Source organism: Dicentrarchus labrax, unplaced genomic scaffold (assembly GCF_905237075.1).
Source record: "Dicentrarchus labrax unplaced genomic scaffold, dlabrax2021, whole genome shotgun sequence".
Lineage (NCBI taxonomy): Eukaryota > Metazoa > Chordata > Actinopteri > Moronidae > Dicentrarchus > Dicentrarchus labrax.
Window position 1 is genome coordinate 6,963,564 of NW_026136719.1, and position 25,666 is coordinate 6,989,229.

The following is a 25,666-nucleotide window of genomic DNA, read 5'->3' on the forward strand; positions in this document are numbered from 1 at the left end:
ATGCTGCAGCCTGTGGCGGTCTGAGTCTGGACTGACGTTGTAGAGATAACAGACTCTTGTGGGGGAGCTGACAGTTTGTCCTGTATTTTTGAATTTTACAAATAACACAATGTTCAGATGTGGAAACTTAAATCATTTATTTCAGTTTTTGTATTCCATTTTGGATACGACGACGAATCACTCTGCTGCCACAGAGATAAGGTCCCTGTTTGAAGTCTTTGTGGAAGACATGTACTCTTATAAACCCCCGTTAGAAACCCAGTTTAAAAAAATCACAAATCAGCAATGTTACCCAGGATTCTGTTACGTATATAGCATGTTGAATTTCACATTTACATGACTTTTACAAGCCAACAACAGCCATGGCGTGCATGTCAACACTGATCGATGAGCAGACAAGCTTTAGCAGATGTTTTAACTGTAGCCAGCAAATTATCTGAATTGACCCCAATTATAAAATGACACTCTTATGTCAACGCTCAGCTGAAAGTGGCTCCCTAGAGGAAGAAACGACACACAACTGTTTTTTTTTTCACCCAAAAGGAAGCGTGTTCACACCTCTTTATGTTGTGAGAAGAATGGATCATGTGTAAATGTTACCCGTTAATAATCTGTGGGGAAAGAAATGGAGCCCCTTGATCAAACCTTTATTTTAGGCTTATGACAGCATAAACGTTTAGATGTTTCAACATCTGTACTGAATGATCGGCCATGTATAAAAACACTGGGTGCGTGTGGGTGAAGGCCCAAAACAGAGAGAAACAGATGCATTTTACAATGTGTAGTTGCCTGAAGTACTCAGAGTGACTTACGGCAGTTTTCCTCGTCTGACCCATCTTTACAGTCCGTGTCTCCGTCACAGTACCAGTGCTCAGCAATACAACTGCCATCTGTGCAGCGGAACTCCTTGTCCGAACATTTACGCATGTCTGGAATGAAAAAAACAACAAAAACAAACTCAAAAAGTCATATTTATAAGATCGCGTGAAAGAATATGTGTTTGCATAGTGGTGTTTGTGTGTGGGTACCCACCACACTGTTCATCACTGTTGTCCCCACAATCGTTGTCGCCGTCACAGTGCCAGAGGCTGCGAATACAGTAGCCATTTTGGCAGTGAAACTCATCTTCCTCGCACTCCCTGGGAGCTGCATAGAGGAAAAAGAAACAAATAATGAGGAGACAACAAAAGCATAGAGCAGGTACTGTACAAGAATTAGATAAGAGGCAGCCATCCCTGAGCTCTGCTGGCATTATATTCACAGCTGCACTGACACCAGGGAAACTATGACCTTTTACGTCAAGCTCAGAGCAAAGAGCTCAGGAGAGAAACAGAGATTTTTCTCTCCGTAAACAAGCTGAACTCTCCCGAGGCTGCAGGTCTGGAGCTCAAAGACTCACAGACTGAATATCCCATGGTTCGATTTCAGCACAAAAGACGTCTCATCGACAGCTACTGCAACACAGCGAGGAGGAAGGCTGAGTAAAGTCCTACTGAGAGTGTGTGTGTGGTTGTCTCCACGGTCACTGATCAGAGCGAAAACATTTGCTATAATAATACCTTTATTTATACAGCACTTTTCCAAGATGTGTGACAAATGCTTAACAAAAACACATGAAACCAAACCACCTCAACGGGTGGCTGTAAAAACTTTGGTGATTCATCCTTCAGTAGTACAAAGGCTGTGGCCAGCTTCAATATAAATAGGATACCAATAGCGACAAGATTGGTCTAAAACATAATTAAAACATCCACAGAGACATCTCAAACAACAGCTTAAAGCAGCTACAAAGAACTTTCATTTTGTGTTGATTCTGGTTCTCCCTGTGGACGAACCCGACTGAATCCGACCCAGTGGCAGGTGGTGGCGGCATTAATAACTATAGAGAAATATCTCACTGATGTCTTCTTGGTTTGTTTGTACAGATCATATAGAAACTTCAGCAATAAACTGAATCTGTAGTACACTTAAGCACAATCCTCATCTTCACTGTCTATCATATGCTCAGTATGTTCCAAACACTCATAGTTAAACCAAAATCGGGCTAAAAACAAAAGTCATTTTCAGGACTTGACTTTTAAACTGGTTTAATCTCTTGAACCTGAGCAGCTTGTTTTATGGCTTAATTAAATATACTGGCTTCTGTATGTAGGAAATGTTGTTCCATTAGACAGTTAACCTTGAGACTGGAGATAAAAGACCCATTTGTCATTCATCCAAACAGCCCTGACAATGCAGTTAGACAGAAGGGCCTCCCTCCGGTGAACTTTCAGCACAATGACATTGACACTTTCAAACCCTTTCATTTATCCAAACAACTCCTCCACCTTGCTTCTTTAATCACACCTCCATTGATAAAAGACTGAATGGATTTTCAAAACACCGCCTTCTACTGTTACCACCGCAATCGATGGCAAGGCCCAGCCGCGCTCGCCTGGGGCCGAGTACACAGGTTCGTCAAGGAGAACCAATGATGGATGGCCCCTGGCAGGAGGTAATCTATAATTTATCACTGCCGTGTGTGAGTGTTGGACAGCTGAGGCAAACAGAGAGAGATAAGGAGAGACCGAAACAGAAGGATGCCCACAGAAGAGAGGGAAAGACGGAGAAGAAGATGAAGCTTCTCTTTATTTCAGCGAGATTTTTCATCTTTTCTCTGGTGTGTTGCAGCATCGCTGCACGAGTGAAGGCTGCTGGAGACACACTCCATTTCTGAGATGAGTGACATGAGGCTCCACAGTGTGTTTAGGTGTGAGTGTGTGTGTATGTTAATGTATTGTAGACCTTCGTTATAGACTGTGGAAAGGGGATATTTGTTCGTGCCCTTGAACAAAACCTAACTAGCATAGAAGATCTGTATCATGTTTTATATAATGAGTGAATTTTAGGTTGCCTTACAAAAATAGTTTAGGGGAAACGTAAAAAAAACAATAGTGAGCAATATATTTATACAATATCTATACATATATCTCCATATATTTTTTTTTATAAAGATGTCTTAAATATGGTTATTAAAGACTTGTGAAGAGGTTGAATACTGGTCAGTGGTCTCTGAACAAGTAAGCAATACTAATGAAATGAAATGTTGCATTTATTGTTACAGCAAACATATTTTTGGCATTCCAGTATCGCAATTTGGAATTACTGAGCGGCCAAAAACAATACAGATACAATGCATATCCCCCACCCCGACCTCGCCTCAGCCAAAACGCCCTGACCTCCCCCCAAAAAGAAAAGGATTTAAAACCACAAAACCCCAACGGAAGGTCCAAATGAAAATTTAATTTCACTATTGACAAATGCACTCATTTAATCTATTATTCAAGTTGTAAGAAAACAATTGATTCTCTCCAGTTCTCCCATGCTCCCTCTCCCCTCCCATCGGCGAGGTAAACAGAGGGAGTTCGGAGGTCAACAAGCCCTCAAGATGCTCATCATTCACACAGCAGCCAAACGTCAAAGGGCAAAGGGCACTGGGACTCATTACCAGCCTCCCTGCATGTGTGTGTGTGTGTGTGTGTGTGTGTGTGTGTGTGTGTGTGTGTGTGTGTGTGTGTGTGTGTGTGTGTGTGTGTGGTGAAATGGTGTAATGTTTTTTTCTGTGAAATTTCTTTTAAACTTCAAGAATTCAGAATATCTCATGTTCAAACACACACATCCACACCGAGACACACCTCCGTCTGTGTGTTTGTCTGAAATCTTGACAACTGCTTCAGTTCCAGCCGAGCGTGGAGGATTGTCTCCCCGTCTCTAAATAATGAAATAAAACCACTGCATTGCGCCGAGAAACAAAATATATTGGGAGGTGAAAGACAGACCAGGGTAAGAAAAAATCATGAAATAATAAGTAGTTTGGGGAACAAGGGAGGGAGGGGAATTTACTGGGCATGAAGATGAAAAATTCATTGCTGGCTCGCAGCAGACAGACCCCCCATCAGGAAGTGATTCAATGTCTGGCTGCTGATACAGTATGTGGGTCAACAGAGGAGGAGGAGAAATCACTGGATGACAGACAGATAAGAAAAATCATTCAGAAGGGAAGGAGCCAACCTGTATCTGACACACACACACACACACACACACACACACACACACACACACACACACACACACACACACACACACACACACTACCTGAGATATAACACAACAGGAGCTATGGAAAACAATCAATGTCAAGATTAGGGTGTGTTTGCCATCAAAGATTTTATTCAAGTGCTGTTAAAGCATGAAGCTTTTAAATAAGTTATGTTATTGTTTTCAGGCTCTAGCACTGTGGCTTGATGGACAGCAACGTCTGTTTGACTGTCAGTGCAATACTTTGGTCCAGAGTGAAATATCCTGACAAATACTCAATGGATAGAAATGAATTTTGGTACAGACATTCATCATCACCATAGAATAAATCCTATTGCCTTTGGTGATCCTCTGAATCCCAAGTCAAAACTTGTCCATCACTTGTCCAACACGAGAAGTTCGTGATTGAGTATCTCAAAAATGAATGCACGCATGTTGACACACTAACGTTAGAATCGGCAGGCTAACTCCGACATTCAGATAGAAGGTGAGGGCATTTTTGTACGGAGCGCAGTTGCATGCAAAGTCATTGTTAAGACAAGTAGACACGAACCGAGGCAAAGGCAGATCAACACAGTATTTCAATTTGTGCGGAATATTCAGGCTTATTCCGGAGCTCAACGAAACTCGCATCACTTCAGAAATACATTGAGATGAGATGAAAAAGAAGAGACTGGAGGAAAGGAGAGAACTGGAGTGCCATCTATAAGCCCAGACACTTTGCTGCATATCATTCCGCCCCCCACTCTCTCTCCCTTTTCCTATCAAAATAAATGCATGTTTTTTTGTGATCCACTCAGGTTCCATGTCATCCCCAAGATGCAAGACATCTACCCTTTGGCAAATAAGCAAATGGACATATTTCCTGAAATGTCAAACCATTCCTTTGAGTCTCTGACCAACATTCATTTGTATCGGCCAATCAAACCAGCTCAAAAATATATTTACACAAATGATCTAGATAAAGGGTAAACTGCTATTAAATCAACAATATCAAACAACAAAACAATTACTGATGTTGAAACATTACGACTTAAGCAACATGTTAGTGATTGACAATCCTTTAAACTTTTTTTTTGTGACTGTGAAGTTGTTGGGAAAAAAGACCCTGTATTGATTTTTAGATAAACGTTAGTCACTAAAACAACAATTCCTGACTCTTTCTGCCGTGTGTTGTCTCCATCAGAAACACGTCACCCGCTGTAACTATTCCAGTCCCTGCACAGTGTTAAGTGTGATTAAACTGAATCACCAAACTGACAGTGTGATGGAATGACTGGTGCGCTGTGTACATCCACACGGATCAGACTGCACATGCGGCGCCTTCTGAGTCACTATGGGTAAATACAGAGACTAAAAGTGGATGATGTGTTCTCAGAACCTGACCACCAACTCCACCCTGACTAATGGTACAACGCATGCGCATTTGCGCCTCTACACTTGTCATGATGACGTGATGCACTGCCTCACAATCGCATTATTTTACCAAAATTTAACCTAAACGTAATTCTAGTCTTTAAAAGGGACATGCACCTACCCACCAGTTAGCAATGCACAGATATATGAATACGGCTGCTGAAATAGACACTCCTTACTATACGCATTGCAGGCCACATTCTGCCTTGCAAGCAGCTGAGGGGTATTTTGGGTTGAACACACACTCATTCACAAGCACACAAACACACACAGCTCCACAAATCAAAAGAAGAACAGGATAAACTTAGGGCAAAGGTCAGAGAGTGTTGACCGTGGGAGTGCTGACCTCTCGCTAGTGTGTGTGTGTGAGAGAGAGACAGAGAGAGAGAGAGAGAGAGAGAGCCAGGCAACTCCTTTAGACTCAAAACAAACACCTCACTGCACATGGCTGCCTCAACATCTGTCCACTTTAATAACTCATCCCCCTGAGCCTGACAGGGCAGGTCGAGAGAGTGTGTGTGAGACGGCGCATATCAATGTGGCCGCCGCTGTTTGTTTGCGTGTTTGTGTTGACAAGAGAGAGGAAGTGTACTTACGACAGTCCTGTTCGTCGGAGTCGTCCTCGCAGTCGTTGTCCCCGTCACACACCCAGGAGCGACGAATACATTTGCCGTTGTCGCAGTGGAAGTCCAGCGGCGAGCAGGTGGGAAGCACTGCAAACAAAAAGAAGGCAGGACAACAATGTCTGTCAGCAGGAACAAACAAACAAACAAACATACTGAGAAGCTGAGAGGAGAGGAGATGGGAGTTTGCATTTGTTTTTTTACTTTTTCTGTCATTTTTTTCCTTTTGCTTTATTTGGTTAGATTTTATTTCCCTGCTGGTTTCATATTTGTGATTGTTCCTATGATGCATCACACCATATTCCAGGCCTGGGTGAGGTTTCACTGCGCCATTGACAGACTTTGTGATGTGAGATAACATTTGCCCTGGAACACGGCCGGAGTTTATTAGAGTTTGAGCAGTTTAAATCTCGCCGTACACCAGAGAAGTTATTCTTTATCCCTGCACGAGATGAGAGAGAGGTTTGGACGGAGTGAACACCATGTTTTGTAGGATAGAGGATTGGAACAGTATCTGCTCAACACAAGGCTGAGACACATGGTCAGTGAAACTGGATTCTCAAATGTTTAAAATCTCTCTAAATTTGCACTATATCATGAAACACATAAAATCAACCGTACCCTATCCAGAAGTGAACCTCAGAGACACAGCATGTGTTTATCCTGTGAGGCTGGACGGACTATGTGCCGGTTTTTACAGGTTATTTATGAGTGATTCTTCTTCTTTTGACCCTGTATTATATTGTCCTCTGAATGTTTAGTCTTCATATCTTATCAAATTACGTTGATCAAATTAACCCTGTTTATGCTTGCTTTTCATTAAATTGCGGTTTAGTTTATGGCGTTTCAAATTATGCCGCGATGTTGTTTTCTCCCCATTTTTTTTTTTAAATATTAAATTTAGATACTTTGTTGGTAAAATACCAGAGTTTCAGTACAGATACCAAAACAATCCAATCATTTAGATTAAAATGTAAACATGTTTTTCTTCTTTTTGTCACTGAACAAAAGAAGTTCTTAATGCAAAATATCTAATCAAAGAATATTACGAACAGTATTATGGATCTGACCTAACATTCAACACCAACTTTTAGTACTTTACAGTTTTCAATACCCGTATTAAGACACACACACCGTATCATAAAAGCTTTGAGATTCAGTATCCAACCCTGCCGTTTCAATCAAGCTGCCCATTAGTTGCAGATAAAAATGAGCCGTTTGGCTGTATCTGGCACATTTATTTCACAAGATGTCAATTGATGTGTAGTAGAGCTGAAACGATAAATCATTTACTTTATTAGCCGACTGACAGAAAGTAAAAAGCCATCATTTTTTAAGCAAAAATGCCAAAAATATGCTAGTTTCAGCTTCTGAAATGTGAATATTTGCTCATTTTATATCATCATCTGTGACAGTACACTGAATCTGTTTTTTGATTATTGTTCTGGGAAAAAACAAGCAATTTAATATGTCAACTTAGGCTCTGGGAAGTTGTGATGGACCTTTTTCACAACTTTCAGGCATAAACCATATATTCTTTAATCAAAAAAATAATCTGCAGATGATTTGACTGCAAGAATAATGGTTACTCTCAGCCTTGATGAAGCAAACTAAATAAACTCAATTAGTTGTGATATCAACCCAACACAGTCATCACTCCTGCATGGCTGCTGGCTGCAGTAAAAGTCAGAGTTCGACAGACACAGTGGCAGGAAGGTTTATTCTCTGTCTGGTCTCAGCTCATCCAGAGCTTGAGTCTGATCTGGACCCACACGTCCTCCTCTCTGCCTCCTTCTTACCCTGAGACCCAGAGAGCAGCACTGAGCTCAGCTCAGCTCAGCGCATTCCTCCTTAACTTCATATCCGCTCTAAGTGCAGCTACTTGCTATCTAAGCAGAGCCCGAATGACTGGCCCTTTGTCATCCGCAGACAGAGCTAATTTAATTACAGGCTAGAGAGGGATGGAGGGAGGAGAAGGGAAGGGGAGGGAGGGGAAGAGTAGAGAGGAGAGGGAGCAGTAACTCATTGCAGTGGACTCTCACTCGCCTGTCAATACCAGATATAAAATATTGACGGAACAACGCAGACTTTATGAAAAATGTATGACGTCACGCAGCGAGTTAACCAGCGAGGCAGACAGGCGAAGGAGTCAGGGCTCAGTGAGTGAATTAAGTAAGTGTGTGTGAGTGTGTGTTGGGGTGTGGCTCTGGTCTCCAGGGGAAGTAAAGCCCCACTGACCCACATACCCCTGCATGGATATTACATTATTCAGAGAGAAACACAAAGACAGAAAGAGAGAGAGACATAAGCAAATAGAACTGCCTCACTTGCCCAATCTCTCTCTCTTTGTCAACCCCTTATTCGCTTCACCTTCTGATGAACTCTCTTCTTGTCTGAATTGCGCGACCGTGCTGGTGGTTTGGCTTAATTTGCATAAAATGCATCTCTGTAAACAATTATCTAAATCATACCAACGGTTTCTGTATTTATTTCCTTCCAGGCATACGCTGGTTTCAGTTCAATTCTGTATGGTGTGAAAACTGACTTATAGAGAAATGAAAGGAGCTTGAGAGAGGTCATTCTCCATCACAGAAGGAAAATGATCACCTTTATATTTTTGTCACATTTTATCGTAGCTGTGAGCACAGACTGTGTTGAAAACTTTCCTTTGTGGTATTCAAGCATGTTCGAAACATTGAGGTTTGAGAGTCTGCTGCCAAACCATCCAGAAATTCACACTTTTAAAGAATCAACATTTGAGCATCTTTTTCCGTATGCACAAATGCGCCTCTAGAGTTGATGTTCCGATAATATACATTACCTTATTAGTGTTTCCCAACAAAGCAAACAATCCATTACAGGACGCTGCAGCAGATTTAGAAAAATTACCCAAATTATGAATCTCTGTTCGTGAACCAAGTCAATGTCTGACTAAAAAAGAGCAGAAAAAGGTGTTTGGGAGGGTGAAATTAAGAAAATAAAACCCGGTAGCTAACCGATTTACAGTATAAAAAATTCGAATAATTAGACAATTAATCAACAGAAAATTAATCAGCAAAATTTTGTTTTTAAACTGTTAATATTTTTTTAACCAACGTTTTTTATAAAATATTTGCTGGGTTTTTGTCTTCTTTGATAGGAAACTGAATATGTTTGGGTTTTAGACCAAACACAACAGGCAATTCATCAGCTTGAGCTCTGGGAAATTAAAATGTTTCAATTCATCAAGAATACAATCAGAAGACTGATAAATAATTGCTACTTGCAGCCCTAAAGTTTATAATACATCAATTACCATGGTACAATTAGATAGAATTAAGAATTAAGATTCCATAAAACATGCACAACTATGGTATGTTCCTTTACGTGTAAGGCTGACTTGTAACAGTTCCTTCTCAATTGACTGATGATTCACTTTCAAAAGACAAAGCTCAGCCGTTATGAAATAAGATTTGAGTTCAATATTTGCAAGAACTGCTGCAATAAGCTGGAACTGAACAGGAAGTAGAGTTCGCACAGACCCATTAATGAAACATCCTGAGAGTCCTGACACCTGCACACCATCTAAAACCTCCTCTTTGTCAAACTAAAGCAGTTTGATGCATTTTGGATGCATCTCTGACCGGGCGTCAGCAGATTTAAGGCTTCAACCAAGAGAGGAGAAAAATGCTGCTTCTCAACATTTCAATAAATAATTCCGCTTATCTGAAGAGAAAGAGAGTGTGGCTTTAACACGCACACACTCACGCATGCAGACATAAGCAAACCGTAGCTGCACAGGCTAAACAAACACACACACACACACACACACACACATACAACTCGTCCACGGAGCAGAATTGTTTTGGCACATAAAACTGGAAGAGATGCAAAATGTATGCAAATAAATACTCTTCTCTCTCTCTTATATATATACACACACACACACACACACACACACACACACACACACACACACACACACACACACACACACACACACACACACACACACACACACACACACACACACACACACACACACACACACACACACACACACACACACACACACACACACACACAGTAGGTGGGGCCTGTACACTAGTATCAGGTGGATCAGCAGGGAGCATGCTGGGAAGGTTGATGAGGTCTCCAGGCGCTTTGATCTTTCTTATCACATAGATTCTGCTCAGCTCAGCGCTGCTCATCTTGCTACCACTGCATTCCTATGAGGCTGACACACGCACGTATTAACACACTCACAAGAGCCTGTCTAACCTTAACTTTGTCCACAGTGTGTTGTTTGCCGCATTCCACCTCTTAAGTTGACAACCTATTGATGATGTAGATATTTTAAGTAAGAGTGCTGACAGAATTATGCCAAAGCAAAACCGCATCAAAGATGTTATATTTCACAAGCTACTGACAACAGATGCGCAACACATTGCATGCTGGTCCACTTCCTGCTCCTGTGGCACTCCATTAATTATGTAATACTGTCGCATCCTGTACAGTATATTCACATAACAGCTGTAGTTGATGCACATGCGTCCTGTTTTGCCAACTTTTTAGACATTTGCACAAAACTTTTTGAAGCAGAACTACTTTCTGACTTGTTCAATCCATTCAACTACACACACACACACAGACCTTCACCGATGGGCTTTTCTCATCCGAGCTACAGAATTCCCACTTGCATTCCACAGGTCATTCACACACACACACACACACGCACACACACACGCACACGCACACGCACATTGAACACAACAGAAAAGCAACCACACAGTGACTGTAGAGGTTTACCTCTTTAACTCACTGTCTGTTACTGCTGAAATGATTGGTTCATTCGTAAGTTAAACAGGAAATAATTGGCAATCTTTATAAGCCGAATCATTTATATGTTTTGTTAAATGTCGGATTTTGTGGCGTTGTTCAAAACAAACTGAGCAATTTGAAGACATCACAATTTTCAAATACTTGTTTGTTTAAAAGTATGATTCCACACACAGGTATACACATTCCTTTACCTGCTTTTATTTTTTAATTATTTTATTTTACCTCTAGTCGTATACAGCCAGATAGAGAGTTTGTGTCAATTGCTTTAAGACTCATAAAGAGGTCTCAGTATAGCAGTTTGACATCAAACATGGAGCCAAAAGAATAACAAAAAGGATAGATCTCCAGACCACCACAAATGTTTCAGACGAAGGTAATGTCGAGGTCAGCTGACCTGTTTTGGACTGAAAGAAAAAACCTTTATTAAAGCTCCCTGGATGAAATATTCTTGTTAGACGTGCTTTGAGATTTCAGCCTGGAGCCCAATATAATGGTGGTTTATCTGTGGTGAGTCTGGGTCATCCGGAGTTACACAGACAACTGTTTCTAGAAAAACAGATTGCTGTTGAGTTTATTGCAACATGCAATATTGTGAGCAACAGAACCTAAGGTCCAATCACCTTCATAGTTATAAGATGAAAGCAAAATTCTCAGAAACAGATATTTAAAACCTGGGCAAATACAACCAAAACTATCTTCATGGCTGGAGGTAAGTGTGTAAATATGTATTTTTGTAATCTGTGTGAAGAATCATTGGTATTTATGAAAAACACCTGGAGTTTTTGATGGGAACAGATTGGTATAAATGGATTCTCAGTTTTCTTCTTCCTACTTTTCTTAAAAGTGTGTGATCACAGTAGTCCTCAGTACAAAAAGGTCTACTTGTATTAAAACCCCAGAAAAATAAGAAGAAATGGGGAGAAAACAAAAATAAGCTGGTTTTCATTCAACAACTGAAAATAATAAGCCTGATCAATTTTGCATGCTTATTGACTGTATCCAGAAATAAGAATGTGCATGACTGCCTTGCATACGCTGGAGTGTGTGTGTGTGTGTTCCTAGAGACACGCATGTCTCTAGGAAGATATATGTACAGGTCTTTAAGTGGCCTTGAGCAGCAGAGTTAATGGCCTCCCCTTTACTATAGAGCAGCCGAATCAAGTGGCTCTAATGGGACCAATATATCTGCCTAAACACCGCTTATCACCCCGGCTCAACGGATGAGAGGATGGACAGATGAGAGAGAGAACGAGAGAGAGAGGGAGAGGACACTACGTCCGACTGAAAAACAGATGTGGACTCCAGAGAGCGATCGAGGAGTCTGCAAGTCTAACGAGAATATTTCATACGAGGAGCTTTAATAAAGGTTTTCTCTTTCGGTCCAAAACAGGTCAGCTCACCTCCAGATTACTGTCGTCTCCGCTGGCTGGAAACATTTATTCACAGCGGTGAATACAGATCTGTGTGTAGTTTTTATTATATTTGAATCCATGTTTGGCATCAAGCAGCCATTACACACAAACACAAGCTTTTCCTGTGACAGATCCCAAAGGTTTGGAGACTTTCCTACAACTATACAAACCTTTGTGGTTACAATACAAAAGTTCTTAATTTTACTTAATTAACAAATGTCTCAGTGTTAAAATATGCCCGAAGGCAGAGTGAACCAAAACTGAGCTAACAGGCAGAATAATCCCTGTCTCTCATTCCTTGCTTTAGTTTATACCTCTGACACTCTGCACCCAAATTATTCATGTTCTTGCATGTTAAAGAGATTCTCCCCTGAGCTCCAAACATTTATCTCACTTTGTTCACTGGTTTCCTCTCTTCACTTCTCTCTGCTTCACTTTAGTTGAAAAACCAAATCAGGTGGCAAAAAACGACAATTTTTAACAAAAGATCTTAATGTAATCGGCAGCATCGGAGTGGACAATTGTCTGTTGGATGCCAATTCAGTTTAGGGAAGCAAACAATGTGTATCACTAATTCAGTTCTCCAACATCACATGACTCTGTGCGGGATATTTTAATAGTCTGTAAGGTTTTAAAATGTATCATTTTCAGAATTGTGAAGTATCCAACTCAAACTAATCCTCTCTGTCGGTCTCATCTGTGTCAGTTTCTCCTCCTCTTCTCGCTTTTTATTTTCCTCTCATAGCCAGTCCCGACAGAGGCGGCTTATCTGATTCTAGGCAGCCCTGGTCGGTAGCCAGCGCATATTTCAGTCCGTCAGAGTGGAGGGGCGCTGCCAGCACAGTTTTTCTTGGCAATGTGTCCGGCGGAGGCCTGTATGATGGGCTCTCTGTGTCCTCCTCCACCTCTACAGCAAACAGACCTACTACCTCGCCTCAGCCGCAACGCCACTCTGCATTCATAGAGCCGTTGAAAACTCACTGCAGCAAGTAAAAAAACTCAAAACCTGGGACCAAAGACTGTTTATCCATCTTTTCATCTACTTCTTTATCACAGACTATTTTAGAAAAAAACAGAGCTGAACACAAAGAATGAAAAGTTCTGAACTACAGTGGTGGACAAACTATTTCCTATAATTAAGCAAAATGGCAACACCACAATGTAAAAATATTCCTTTACTAGTAAAAATCCACATTCAAACTTTCACTAAAGCCCAAATATATTAGCAGGAAATTGTATTTCAGGATCAAAACCCAACGTACTTGCAAGTGTCTGTTATTATAGATTTTACAATATTGGGTTGTTAATACAAATACTTTATTGGGAAAGAAGTACTTTAATGTTGTATTAGGTTAAAGTGGAGCTAATCTGTTTTATCTATAATGATGCATTGTTATTACTTTTATAATCGGATTATATGATTTGTGAAATACAAATTAAAGCTGTCAAATAAATGTAATGAAGAAAAAGTATAATGTTTCCCTCTGAAATGTAGAGGGGTTTAAGTAAACAGTAACATAAAAAAACAAATAGTCAAATGAAGCAAAAGTAAAAAAAATTGGGACCGATGACATAATTCACACATCGGATATCGGACTGATGTCACAGACTCCATCGTCTGATGTTTTTATGACAGCAGTCTGGAGCTTTTCTGGAGTTGATTTATTTGACTGCGGTTCATATAGTATATGTGTGTGAGGATCAACGGTATACAGAAAGGGAGAGGAAGAAAGGAGGTGAAAGACAGATGGACGTACAGAGAGGGGTAGACATGCTACTTGGAGCAAGATATGCATCAGGATCCAAAATCTAAATATCCAAATTGAGGTATCAGAATCGGTTCGCAACTGATAAAAAGTGGATCGGTGCATCTCTACAAAAAAGAAGTACTGAATGAACTGCAGACATGCATCAGTGTGTATAAGGTTTTGATGGCACCATCGTCACAAGACATATTACAGTCCATCAAGGCAGATTAACGCAGAAACATTTGCTTGTTGCTATGACAAATCTCTGCTGAGTGTTCAACACCAGTGAGAAACACTCAAGTGCTGTCATCCAGACAACCCACATATTTCCTTCTTAAGAGGCTGAATGACAGGATATACTCTAATGCGGTCTAATGATGACATTATAAGACTATTATGATTATCTGTCACTAGCTGAATGAAGTAATAATTTCCTTGATGTTACCTGTGCCTGTCCTTTGGACACCCACTTGCAGCAGGTAATTATCTCTTTACACAGATTATACTTGGGCTACTTGACAGTTTACTGGACAAGTGTTGCAGGTATAAAAGAGGATAAGAGGATAGTACTCAAAAAGAGGCCTTAAAAGAGACCAACAACAGAAGGGAATCGTTTTAAAAAGAGGTAAAGTGACAACAAGAGTAGACATCTAAAATCACCTTAGCATCTCCTGTAAGCTGCAATATCTTCCCAGTAAGAGGGACTACCAGTAAAAGGTTTGACCCGATGGTGGCACCAGAGGAAAGGGTCATTAAAATCAAAAACTCTTTTGGACCATGAATGTACTCAGCAAAGTCCTGTCTATCTCCCCTGGATTCTGTCTTGATCTTTTGTGTACAAGAGGAAGTTGTGGCCTGATTGAGATCAGAATCACCAATATCAGCATTCTCAGTTGATTATGTGCATTCATATCAATGATCAGTCCAGCATCTGTCAACATATCTTCCTCTGGATCAAAGCGACCATCCTTGAACCACCAGCAGCACGTAAATACATGACTCTGTGTGTCAGTGCAGCTTTGATTTTAGATAATAGGACAGTTTGAGAAGGTAATAAACATGCACACACAGGTGCATTCTGGCACACAAAATTGAGTCAACCAAAGCAAACACAGCTGCAGTTGTCTGTCTGGTTATGTGACATAAGATGAATGCATTTGTCCACTTCAGACATGAGCAATGTCGACAGTTAACCTACTTCTAATTGTCAGCGATACGATCAACAAGTCAGTAATTCTTTCAATATCAAACTGAGAAACTGAGAAACCAGGTAAACCTTGGCACCACCAAACAAGCAAACTGACTGAGAAACATCAACACAAAATCAACTCTTGATGCTATGTCTAATTAATGTGTTTTTTTCATCAACAATAGTTCTGTCAAGAGATGAACCATTTTCGCCTTTGTAAAAAGGTGCTGGGGCTGCAACTGACACATCTATCAATCATTACATCCAATAAGTGCAATAATTATTGAGCCTATAAAATATCAAACATAATGACAAGTGCATACCGCAAGTTCTCAGGGCCCGAGGTGATGTCTGCAAATTGTTTATTTTGTCTGGATGTCAAAACACCCAGGACTGATTGCAGCTAAATGATTAGAAATGGCAGTGATGGAGAAATGAAGAAAAGCAAAGCAAAAGTGCTTGTCACACTCATCCCCACTGCAGTTAGCGGGTGATTGATTCTTAGAGGGAAAATGCATTGTCTCTGGTTGCCACTTTCTTTCACCTAAATTACAGTGTTGTCCAGTTTTGCTGCGTCTCCCTTGTTGTTTGGCACAAACCCAGAACGCAGCCAAACTGCAGCAGCTGTTTTTTCTTTAGCAGCCAACTCTTTTGCATTTGCAATCTTCTTCTTTTTTAACCTCTCCGATCTGTGGAGGAGGGGGTCACATGCTGCAGTTGCTAAATTCACACATCCCGGCACACCACATTCATGTTCAACCTTAAAATGTCCTTATTGACTTTTAAAATCACCAAATCAGACCCACATTGATTCTGAGACACTTAAAAAGGGACCATGTACAGCTCAAACCAGCTGCTGAAGTAGCCGCTGGGGCAGATGTGGCGATAAGACATCAGGTTTAGGTTGTGCTCATACAAACAATGAGACCACTGCATAGGTGCAATGGGGGTTACCCTGGCAATGCTTTGTTTGGCCAGATGACACATTCCAAGAAGAATTCCTTGTATCATGAACATAGCATGGTAGCATAGTTTGCCTAGCAACTGTCAAAAGAGAAGCAAATGACCCCTGCCTTAATGAAGTCAGCAAACTCCTGTCCTGCCACAAAGGAGTATAACTTGCTTTGCATTGTCTCCATGACCTAGTTTGTTCAAGTTTATGCTGACGGCAGATGATGACAGGAGTGAAAAATGGTGGTAGGATGACGGTGGAAAAAAAGAAAAATCACTTCCAACCTGTAGCACACACAACCAATCTTCTCCACCTCGGTTGCTTTTTAAGTGATTCAGGGGCAAAACTAACAATTACTTCAATTAATGATCAATATGTTGAGTCCACAGAATATCAGAATACTTCATTATACAATATCATTCACATAGAATATGTAATACATAATAATAACGTTTAAAAAATGTTCCACATAGCACTTTAATCCATCACATCTGTTGTGTTTAATTAGACACAGAACATATTTGAAACCTGCTCCAACAAGCTTACAAGATTTACAAAGAAGGTAGAGCCAGGCCTCAGACCAACAATCTCTTTGTCTCTCCTCTTATTTCTGCCTCTTTCTCTGCCCTCAATCAGCCTCTAATCATGTCCTCTTCTGTGTGAACAAGTGTGCTCGCCTCATTTACTTAGCAGGGAGTAAATATTTAGGAAGGAGGCGGAGGAGAGGACAGGGCATGCATCGGGCGGGGGAGGTGAAAAGAGAGAGGAGGAGGATTATGCTAATGTGTCCAAACAACTACGGTCATATCCTGAGACAGAAAGAAGGAAAGAAAAGACAACAAGGCAAGAAGAAAGAGACAGGAAGAGAGACAAACTATAATTTGAAGGAACCAACTCAACCACATAGCGAGAAATAAATGAGAAAGTCTTGGGTAAAAAGAAAAGTGAGTTGAGTTCGCAGATTTCCTGTGGTCAGAGGGCAGTGAGAAGAAGGATGCAAGGACGGAGGGAGGTATGGAGGGAGGCAAAGATGAAGGGACAGAGAGAGAAATTGACACATAGAGAAGGAAGGAATGGGGTCCTAATCTTCTCCGCTTCACTTTCGGATCGGCTGAGCTCCCGCAGTCACTGCTGCTCTCCGATTGGCTAAAACTGCACAGAGCTGTGGATTAAAGGACAGAGGGGGTATTTCTTATTTTTTGGTGGTTTGTGTGTGTGTGAGAGTTTGTATCAATGCCCTTGTGGGAACCAGTTTGAGTTTTAGATATCTGGAGCAAGGATACTGGGGCCACTCCTCCCTTGTTTTGTTCAGGAGACTAGTTGCAAGTTTGATCGTGGGTTAAGGGTCAAGATTAGACTTAGAACATCTTTGAAGCCTTTCGAAAAGCCTTACTTGCTCTTAAAAGATTTTGCACCAAAGGCGCCCAAAGAGCGACATCAGGAGATTAGAGTAGTCTTCATTTAGAGCTACTTCTCTGAAAAGCTCAGATCAAACGAGATCAGATTTGTCCAGATTCATGTCAGAAAAATCAAACGTGTCTGATAATCATGACAGTTGGGGCGGACCCCACTTTTACATGCATACCATAAAACAGACTTCAGCATAGGTGGCAATTCAGGAGCTCTCAGATCATTTGCAACCACGAAATTATGAATACAAAGTCAGCGGGTCGTTCAAATGGATTCTTCTCATAAGTATGGTAAAAGAAATGCTACCAGGAGGCCCCGTTATACCTGACAGATATCCTGAGATGAATCCAGTGGAGGGTGTGTGTATATACCTATGAGAGTGTGTATTTGAGTTCACAGCACACACCCATTTCCCAAACCTCACAGGGTTGTGTGAGCCGACAGCAGGGGAAGCCAACACTCATGCAGTGCTTTCAATCACGCACAACAGAGATTTTCTTCCATTTCATCTCACATCCACCCCAACAACACACACACACACACACACACACACACACACACACACACACACACACACACACACACACACACACACACACACACACACACACACACACACACACACACACACACACACACCTCTATCTCCTCTGCAGTCCTGTCTCCTCATTCTGGCCCACAGCATTTACTCTTTCACAACCTCAGTTGCTTTCAACTCAGCAGGACTCCAACAGTGTGCCCATGCCTCTGTGTGTGTGTGTGTGTGTGTGTGTGTGTGTGTGTGTGTGTGTGTGTGTGTGTGTGTGTGTGTGTGTGTGTGTGTGCGTGTGCGTTTCTGCTCACCTCCAGCTTACTTCAATGGAAGTGAAATGCAGAGAGAGAAATAACTTGAAGGTTTATCTAAAGCAGCGATAGAGGAGGAGGATGTGGAAGGAGACGAATGGTGAAATAACAGAAGATATAAATCTTCCAAGGTTATCTGCAGTGGTTACTATTATGAACATCCTATGTCAGTGTGTGTTAATACATTTTACTGCCTTGAACTGGGAGGAGAGATCAGGAAAACTAAGAGCAAGATAAGATATGAGAGAAGACAAAAACGAAAGTCAGACTCAATTATACTGTCGGCCTTGTGCACTTTCAGAGGAGAGTTCAGGAGGCCACATTCAAAGGAAAATATTGTTCTGCACATATAATGTCTCAAGTATCCAAACAAAAGTAAGCCAAATAGTAATAAAACAGCTCAAGTTATAATACTGTAAAACAACACAACCTCTGAGAGGGGAGTTTCAGTGAGGTAGAGAGATTCTGAAGAGTGCGATAAGAGGTTCAGCCGAAAGCACTACTACAGCATGAAGCAGGCATCTTCCTTTTCATCACTTTCTCTGTCCTTCTCGCTTTTCAATTGCTTTCCACTTCATTTTGCCTCCTCTGACAGCGTAGCCTTCAACACAACCAACACTCGCTGCCATTCCCACAGGAACCAGATTCACACAGGCCTTCCCTCTCCTTATGAGGGTTTATGGATGTGGAGCAGTCTGCCAGGAACATAAATATATATTCCTCTAATTGAGCAGTGCTTCATCTCAGAGTCTCTCACAGCTCACACATTTGGCCAGCGATCAAATATAGTAAAATGTGTTATTCTGACCATGTGCCATCCAGAGCCATGTACGCCCCCTGAGCTCACACAGCTGTATCAATGAAAAAAGGGGTGTTTTTAATTTGATGGAACGTCTGTGAGTTATGCCTTCATTTAATTTAATCAGGACTAATTAGTGTCCTGTCCTTGAGATGTGTGACCCTGTAGCATGCTCTCCCTGCTCTTCGGCAAGTGAGGCATGAAAACAGAAATGCCTTCTACGATTGCAACAGTATCATAGACACCTGTATCATTTTCAGTCAGGAAATTCATTTTCATTCAAAGCTCATTTTTCCATTTTTCCATTCTTTTTGAAGTTTGAGCTGAGGTCACGGTACATGGCTGGAAAATTACAGATGCCAACTTCACTGCTCAGTAAGTGTGGGTAAAATGAAGTGTGAGATCGACAGACAGACGGCTGAAGCACCTGCCGTGATCTGGGTGTTTGTACCAGACTGTCACGGTGGAGAGGAACTGAGCCTGAGAGCAAACTCGTGATTTACCAGCTGATCTTCCAACTCTGAAATGATAGTTGAATAGAATGAAATTGTGCATACCTACGTGAAAGCAGAGGGCACAGTGTTGTCCACCAAAAAACCTGGCTCAACTTTTTGCCGGATGTCTGGGCTACTTTTGTGCCACCACAACCCACATCCGGATAAGTGGCAGAAAAATGGGTTCAAAGAAGGAGTTTGAGTTTAGGTGGAGTTATTTTCTTTGCCCATTCTGCCCTGTTTATTTGGCTGTATTCATTACAAACAATCCAAAAAGAATGCACTTATCGAACTGCTCTTAAACCGTACTACCATCAAAACAATAGCGTAACATTTACAAAAAAAAACTGCAGACTTGATGCACACTGTGCAGGATTAGTTAGGGATACAAAACTTATAAACACGCCGCCTTGGTCCTTAAACTTTGAATGTTTGTTTTTAAATGGGTAGATTTATGATCTAGCAAAGACCTCCCTCCCAATCTACCCAGTGTGGTCCACTATAAAACAGACAGATGTTACATGTGGGGTGAAAAATAGAGCGGCCATCTGTACAGATCATTTCCTCCTCACTGTCACCCCCCAGCAACTCCTTTCGAGTAAGGTAGAGCTCCTACACCGACGTACACACAGCCCTACTTACTTTATCCTTTTCTCAAAAACCCACACACACACGCCTGTAGAAAGAGAATTCATGCATGCTCCTCTCCACTCCCTCTTTGGTCTCTGTGCAGCTATGAAACTTTATATGGGGGAACGCAAGCACAAGACACACACACACACACACACACACAAACACACACACACACAAACACACAGAACAGCCACATCTGCACTACATAATTTCCACATGATTCCCACATTGTAATTAGATCAGAAGTTTACACGGATAGCTTCATAGACACAGTCAGCCACTTTGCCTCTGCTCCTATTCTCCTGAGTTTTACACGCACACGCACGCACACACACACACACACACACACACACACACACACACACACACACACACACACACACACACACACCTCCATTGTGCTTTCTCTGGAAATTGTTAAATTGGTATAAATGATACATAAAGTTCAAACAACGTTGGGATGCCACAAACTACACTGCTTCAATTCTCCTGAAAATAAGCCTTCTTCTGTGTTTGTGTGCGTGTTCATTGTGACTACATTCTCACGGTCACACACACAGCCTGCCGTTCCTGCTGAATTGTGGAAACCACTCTCGCTCTCTCCACCCTGTATTGAAACTGTGCCTCCGTAAATTCAATTCTTCGCTGCGTTTAGAAAACGTTGTTAAAAACCATAAAATGTAACTCCTCTGTTTTACGATCCGACTCACTTAATTCAATCAGCGTAATAGAAGCCGAGTCACGTGGGCCTCGACTCTCCTCGGTGACACACAAGCACTCACACACACACACATCGCATATGTGATCTGTATTGAAGGTCTTTCAGCCCCCCTCCTCCTTTACCCCACACACAATTTCATTTAATTTCAAAAAGCAAACACGTGACACTAGCACAGCTCTTTACATGAGGAAATCAATCCGTCAGTTAGTCGGGAACTATTCAATCCGACAGCTGGATTTGACACACTTTAATGCTGGTACTGAGGAACTGAGAGTGTGTACCTTTCTCTGCTGAATGTGCCCTGGCCTGATCTTTGGAGTTCTAGAAATTCAATACAATTCAATTGTATTTGTATAGTGCCGAATTATAACAGGAGGTTATCTCTGGACACTTTTCAAATAGAGCAGCTACTAGACCGTACTCCATAAAATTCATGTTCATGTTCATACTGTATCAATAGGTGATTAATACAACTCCTCATCACAGGTTGCAGACAAATAGTAATTTATAGTACATTGTAATTTAGCTCTGGGCAGTTCAAAAGTGTAAAGACTGATTTTTCATTCATTTTCAGAGGCCTGAGGAGGTAAAAGTATCGCTTGCGATCCCTTGCACGGTTCTGATCCCAAGGTTGGGAACTAGTGGTTAGCTATAGTACAAGGTGGCGTCTTCCAATTGCTTGGTTTGTCCAACTAACGGCCCAAGACTCGAAGATACTTAATCTACAATGGTAATAAAACATAAAATCTTCACATTTGAGAAGCTGGAACCAGAGTATGTTTGGCATTTTCGTTTGATAAATGCCCTAAATGAGTATCAGAATGGTTGGCAATTCATTTTTCCAGTACCAGTATACTCATTCTTCACAGTGCCACCCACTATTGAGGCAGTAGAAGGGCAGTACATTTATGTGGGAATAAACACTGAAGGGTTACAGCTGCAGTATTCAGCAGCTGGCCACTACAACAACATGATATGAGTGCCGCGATTACGAGATAGACTGGAATGAGTCCAAGAGAACGAGCGTCCGACTCCAAAGCTATGGAGCAGAGGATCGATCAGACAGTACTAATGGATTAGGAAGGACCAGCTAGATGCTCTGATATCTGTCAGCCGCTTCCATGTGTCTCCTTAAATAAGTAACATACCACAGATCAATACGTGGCGATCAGACTCACTGAACATTCAACTGGCCAAAGATCAATAACACTTAGCATGCCCTCTCCCAAGCCCTAACTAGCTTAATGTGACAGAGGAAGACTGATGGGGAAAGAATATCAACACACACACCTCTCTAAGAGGCTTAGGAAGTGTCAAATAAAAGGGCAGCATCTGCTTCTCTGCTCTATGAGCGAGCAGGAAAAAAAAAAAAAAAGACTCCGACACTGACATTTCACATCAATACAGAGAAGTGTAAAAGAGGAGCAGTGAAGATCTCCTCCACTTGACAAACTGACATACTCTGCAGGAAAATACTCCTGTCTGGCTCTGCTGCCAAGACTTCCCTCCAGCCAAACGCCGCCTGATGCCAAAAGTCACTCAAGCATTTTTCTGCACAGGGCATACACCACGCAGAGCGCCTCGTTCTGCCTCTGCATCAGAAATACTACCCCGCCTGGACCAGTGACCCATTCACTGTTTCACTGGGTGATGATGGGATCCATATGGGCCCAATTATATTTTTTTCTTACTATTGTAGACTATTAATGCAGGAAAATTCTTCCTGAGCCCACTTTTTACCTCCCTAGTAAAAATTCAGAAGCCATGCACGTACACAAATTTGTACCAGGGAGCTGCTAAGCAAAACCAAAGTCTTGTGTGAGTGGTGGGAATTTACGGCCTTGCTCAAGGGGACCATGGCAATATTCAGTGGAGAACTGCTGATTTACTCCTTACAACCACACTTTTCAAACTGGTTGAACCAACAAAGTCAAGTTTGATTTTTAAATCTAATCTTTAAAACCAAAATTAGATTAGTACAAATCGAATACCTATAAGAAAATATTAACACAACAGTAACAAGGCAGAGGCTAAGGCTGGGTATCTAACCTTAATACCAGGGTTGGGTAGGTATCTGGTTTTGCTTGTTTTTTGTCCATTGTACGAACTTAATCCAGTTTGATTCTATGCATTTGTCATTATGAGACAGTCTGACTAATTAAAAAGACGCTCTCAGCGATGTCAACCCTTTAGTGTAGCAGAGTACCCATCGCCGCTGAGCAGATGGTGGTGCAGAGTCTTTACTGGAAGCTGCTAACTAGTTTGTGAACTACATTGCTGGAAAGTAAATAAATAATTACCTTATTATTTACACTTTTCAATACTATATATAATATAACTCATCATCACAAACGAAGCTAGCGAGGTAGGTAACCAGCTATGCTTGTCAGTACAGTCAGTAGTGTAACGTTAGCAGACTGAAACGGAAGTAAGAAGCCTTGTTTAGAGCCATACTCATTTGACCTGTTAAAGTTACTGTATTACACTGTTAACACCATCTCAACACTTCCTGTGTCCAAATTTAAAGCCCTCTAGTATTTCAGTAGACAGAAACCCTTAATTTCTTAACAAGGCTTTTATTGTGAAACATTTGCAGGACACCTGCATAGGTTGCAACTCTACTCTCTTTATTTATGGGCTCTCATTATGTTCCACTTGGAAGAGGCTGAGTCACCTAGTGGTAAGATTCAGTATTACCTGTCCAGTCTGGTATTTGGCTTAATATAAAACTGGTTTAAACATTTTTACATTTTCTACTTAATACTGTTTTGGTACCGACCAAAATGTGTCTATAGCATTGTGCATCAACAATTGCCAAGCACTAAAGTTAATAACAAATGTCCTGGTCATTTTTCAGTGTTTGTTCAAGTTTCAAGAGTCAACATTTTTATTAAGGGGAAGTTACAGTGAGATAGAAATAAAAAAAGAGGAGGATGATGTGAAAAGTAGAGAATTGCAAACTCACTGCATCCGTCCTCATCACTGTGGTCCCCGCAGTCGTTATCTCCATCACACTGCCACTGGGCCGGGATGCAGGTACACTCCCCGAACGCACTGACCTTACACGTGAAGTGGTTCCTCCCACATGAACACTCAGCGCTCCCATGAACTCCTGCAAACACAAAGGCAGAGAAAGTTTAGAGATAATCAGACATGATCAGCTTGACTTATTTTGTTATTGGAATTTGTATAAGCAAATTGTGATTTTGCCAGTTATACGTATCTGGTGCATTTCCCCATCATTGACTCATCACTGATTAAAAGTAAAAGTGTTTCATGCGCAGGTGGAGACATGTCGATTGAAAAACCACAACCTGCCTCTGAACCCTGATTCAGACAACACAACATTCAGCAGAGGAGTAAACTGGCTGCAGAGGAGTCAGAGAAGGAGGGGGTTTACTGTAACGCACATGACATAACTGGGATTCTGTGTGTTCTCAGGCCAAACCCATGAATCTAGCTGAATACTAGAACAATGGCCTTTACCCATGTGACTTCTTGCTTTGTTTCTTTTCAATATGATATATTCACCCTCCTTAACTACTCTCTACTTACCCCTCTATACTGTATGTATGTTTCAGAAAACCACAGCCATGTGTTGAAAGCTCTGTCTTGTGTACTTTAATGTGATTCTGTTTGATTTATGCTGCAGCAGTAAAATCCTCCTGTCTGGGAATCAATGCGAATTAAAACTTGGTTCTTGTCAAAGCAGGTTCCAAATCAAGTCTCAAGTCCACTGCAAGTCTTTCAGGTCTCTCAATGCGGAGTATCAAAATAACAGAGTATGATGAAATGAGATCATGCCATTTTAATGCCTTCCTTACTTAAATATCCAAGCTTTCTGGGTATGCAAGGCCTGTCTGATGCGGCCTTTTTTATTATAATTCTTGGATATTACTTGGTCAGAACTAGTTTTGCTTTTACGTCTGAAGTCCAGTCCTCTTGGAATTAAGTCTCAAGAACAAATTTTTATGACTTAAATCTTCTCCCCAGTCCAAGTCTCATGTCTTCAGCTCTACAGCAGAACAGTGACACATGACAGCAGTGAATACCAGGCTCCTTTACTAAGCTTTGTTCATGTGCTGCTTTCTTTGTTTTAAGGGGCTCAATATATTAGCAGCATTTCTCTGGGCTGCCTTCTTCCATGCAGCTTCTCTGTCACTGTTCCAGCGAGCTGTGTACTGCAAACTACAGCTTAATACAATCCATACAGCCACACACTGTCACCATGTAGAAATGAGACTTCACAAACCTTCTAGGCCTGTGGCCACGCTGCAGTCTGTGTGTGTAATTGATTAATACGGTTTCCGCTGGACAATTTTTGCCATTCGAAGAGAGCCATAAATATTCCTAATCTTAATATGAATGGCTTTCATTAAATCAATCTCTTCTTCTGTCAGAACATAAACATGTGTGTTGTATGTGAAACAGAGACAGACAGTATTATGACTATGAGTATACAGCTGTATAGCCTCAGGAAGTATTTGCTTCTCAGAGTGAGGAGGTATGTGCACTGTGATGTTTCCAG

General features: G+C 41.3%; 1 protein-coding gene across 4 annotated transcripts in view; it reads right to left on the reverse strand.

The window, feature by feature from the left end:
- lrp4 (low density lipoprotein receptor-related protein 4) overlaps nucleotides 1-25,666 on the reverse strand; it is a 561,339-nt gene that overhangs the window by 488,761 nt on the left and 46,912 nt on the right. For all 4 annotated transcript variants that reach the window (XM_051379477.1, XM_051379474.1, XM_051379475.1 and 1 more), the window contains exons 2-5: nucleotides 24,104-24,250; nucleotides 6,090-6,206; nucleotides 1,033-1,146; nucleotides 813-929 (exon numbers count right to left, since the gene is read on the reverse strand). In XM_051379477.1, the coding sequence (XP_051235437.1) occupies nucleotides 813-929; nucleotides 1,033-1,146; nucleotides 6,090-6,206; nucleotides 24,104-24,250 (495 nt within the window). The remainder of the gene's footprint in view (nucleotides 1-812; nucleotides 930-1,032; nucleotides 1,147-6,089; nucleotides 6,207-24,103; nucleotides 24,251-25,666) is intronic.